At 52.3% G+C, this 3157-nt stretch overlaps 1 protein-coding gene across 1 annotated transcript; it reads left to right on the plus strand.

The window, feature by feature from the left end:
- Window positions 1-236: 236 nt before the first annotated feature.
- Window positions 237-2453, plus strand: PG985_012516 (fumarate reductase; the record flags this gene model as incomplete). Its single annotated transcript, XM_066832282.1, has 5 exons — window positions 237-273; window positions 366-434; window positions 548-573; window positions 634-845; window positions 908-2453. The coding sequence occupies 5 exons, from the start codon at window positions 237-239 to the stop codon at window positions 2451-2453; spliced, it is 1890 nt and encodes a 629-aa protein (XP_066680332.1).
- Between the last annotated feature and the right edge of the window lie 704 nt (window positions 2454-3157).

Here is a 3157-nt window from a genome sequence, read left to right on the forward strand (position 1 = left end):
TGGCTCTAGGGAGGTCGAGCCACCCCACTGGCCAGACCCACCTACGCCTGTGTCTACTGCCGAGGTAGGTCGTCAGCATTGCTCTGGCCCGGTCCATACATATGAGGACCTACATTCCTTTGAATGCTCCCGACTTTATCTCACGACCTTCTCTTTCTTTCCCCTCCATTTCATCAATCGCCAACTTATCCAGTGCATAGTCTTGTCCTTTGTCGCATTCGAAACAGTTCTACAACATGTCGCCCCAAAGATGCGTGGTTGTAGGTGGTGGCTGTAGGTTCTCTCTGACGCTGTCCGCTCCTCGACTTTGTCGCTGGTCATGAGCAGAATCATACGATAGCGACATCAAGCTGACAACATCACAGTGTCCGGCCTCAGTGCTGCGCACACAATCTACTTAGCCGGTGGTAATGTAGTGGTTCTGGACAAGCAAGGTACGCGCTTATCATCACATCGCCAGGCTTGCTGGCCGCCCTCGACCAACAACACCACATCCCAATGCTTGCCGACTTCCTTTGACCTATGCTAACATCGTGAAAACCCGAAGGCTTTTTTGGAGGAAATTCGACGAAGGTAGCCTTCTGCTTCTATTAATCACAAAATAGTTGCATTGCTTTTGCTAATTCTTCATAGGCGACCTCTGGAATCAATGGTGCCTTGACCCGGACGCAGGTCGACAACAAGATCGCCGACAGCGTGAAGCAGTTCTACGACGACACCCTCAAGTCAGCTCGTGACAAGGCTAGACCCGACCTGATCAAGGTTCTGACCTACAAGTCCGCTGCAGCTGTAGAGTGGCTACAAGATGTTTTCAACCTAGATCTGACTCTGGTTTCACGGCTTGGGTAGGTTATGCGACAATGCTCATCAGCCCCATTTCTTGGCTTTGCTAACTAGCTTTGCATAGTGGCCACTCTCAGCCCCGAACACACCGAGGTCACGACGCCAAATTCCCCGGTATGGCCATCACCTATGCTCTCATGCAACGCCTAGAAGAGCTCGCCGAGAACGAGCCCGAGCGCGTCCAGATCATCAAGAAGGCACGTGTGACCGGCCTGAACAAGGAGGGCAACAAGATTACCGGTGTCACATACGAACACGACGGCGAGAGTGCTACAGTTGATGGCCCCGTCATTTTGGCCACCGGTGGTTACGCTGCTGATTTCAGCGAAACCTCGTTGCTCAAGAAGCATCGCCCCGATACTTATGGTCTTGCGACCACCAACGGCACCCACGCGACCGGTGATGGTCAGAAGATGGTCATGGCTATTGGCGGTAACGGCATTGATATGGACAAGGTTCAGGTCCACCCTACCGGTCTGGTCGACCCCAAGGACCCTGGCTCGAAGTGGAAGTTCCTGGCCGCCGAGGCTCTGCGTGGTGAGGGTGGTCTCTTGCTCAATGCCGATGGCGATCGATTCTGCGACGAGCTCGGCCACCGCGACTATGTTTCCGGCATGATGTGGAAGGAGAAGGAGAAGAACAAGTTCCCCATCCGACTTATTCTGAACTCCAAGGCCTCCAACGTTCTTGACTTCCACACGCGCCACTACTCCGGCCGCGGGTTGATGAAGAAGATGACTGGAAAGGAGCTTGCCAAGGAGATTGGCTGCACGCCCGACCATCTTCAAAAGACTTTCACCACATACAATGCCATCGCCGATGGCAAGCAAAAGGACCCATGGGGCAAGAAGTTCTTCCACAACGGACCTTTGGACGTCAACGATGATTTCCACGTCTCCGTCATGGAGCCCGTCCTTCACTTCACCATGGGTGGTATTGAAATCAACGACAAGGCGCAGGTTCTGAACCAGCAACAGCAGCCCTTCGAAGGCTTGTACGCTTGTGGTGAGCTTGCTGGTGGTGTCCACGGTGCCAACAGACTTGGTGGTTCATCCCTTCTGGGCTGCGTCGTCTACGGCCGTGTTGCTGGTGACACTGCCAGCAACTACCTGTTCCAACAGGCCCTCTCCGGCAACGCTGGGGGTGCTGCTGAGCGTCTTGGACAAATTTCACTGCACATTGATCCTTCGCAGCCCGGCCGCCTCAGTGTACAGTGGGGTGGCGATGCTTCGGCTTCTACACCCACTCTCGGCCAGACGACAAGTGCTGCTGGCCCTACTCCCAAGGCTGATGCCGGCAAGTCCTCCCAGAACGCCTCGAAGGCCCAGAGCCCCAAGAAGTTCGAGATCCCGCAGAAGGAGTTTACCATGGAGGAGGTTGCCAAGCACAACAAGAAGGAGGATCTCTGGGTCGTCGTCAAGGGAGTCGTAATGGACCTCTCGAACTGGCTCGACGAGCACCCAGGTGGCCCTCAGGCCATCATGAACTTCATGGGCCGTGATGCCACCGAAGAGTTTGAAATGCTGCACGATGATGAGGTCATCCCCAAGTATGCACCTCAGCAGGTGATAGGGCGTGTCAAGGGCCAGGAGCCTACCCTTGAGATCTAGATACCCCTTCATTTCGCGCTACTGTCGTCAAAGACGTGTAGAATTTTACTCGGTGTTTTCTGGCGCACCCTGACGTTGTAGTCCATGGAGAGGGCTAGTATGAGTCTTTACTCCAACGACATATCTGGCGTACTTGGGCTTTGTTCGAAGCAAATTGTATTTTATAATAGCATACGTTTGTTCAATGCATTATGACAATAAGACATTCATTCCTACTCCAAATCGTCGCCATCGTAAACACCTATATACTTTAGTGCCCCTATTTATTAAGAGCCTGGGTACCACCGTCAGTTCATCGTCGCCAGCCAAATGGAAGACGGTCTGATGTCCTCAGGTAAGTCTGAACCCGCATTCCCGCCATTTACACACAATCATCAGGGCGTAAGAATGCTTCTCCTTGCTCGTTAACACCTTTTTACTTCCTTATTTCTTTGCATCATCAGAGCCTGACAGGCCTCTGAAGAGTCGAACGAATTGGTGATGTGTCCGGTCTTATGCTTGATTAGCTAGTCTTACTTGTTATCCGCCAGTGACAGAAGAAGTCACTTTTGGCACTTTAATGGACACATCGCTATATTTCAAGCATAGGCGTTGGTCATATACCACTGCCTCCGTTGTTACTGGGCGACAAGTCGTATGTGTCACTTACTGTTTACCTAGTAGAGTCTCGATACAGACTTATATATATCCTAAATGGTAACGAA

Source organism: Apiospora marii (genome assembly GCF_038362585.1).
Source record: "Apiospora marii strain CBS 49790 chromosome Unknown utg000009l_segment0_segment0, whole genome shotgun sequence".
Lineage (NCBI taxonomy): Eukaryota > Fungi > Ascomycota > Sordariomycetes > Amphisphaeriales > Apiosporaceae > Apiospora > Apiospora marii.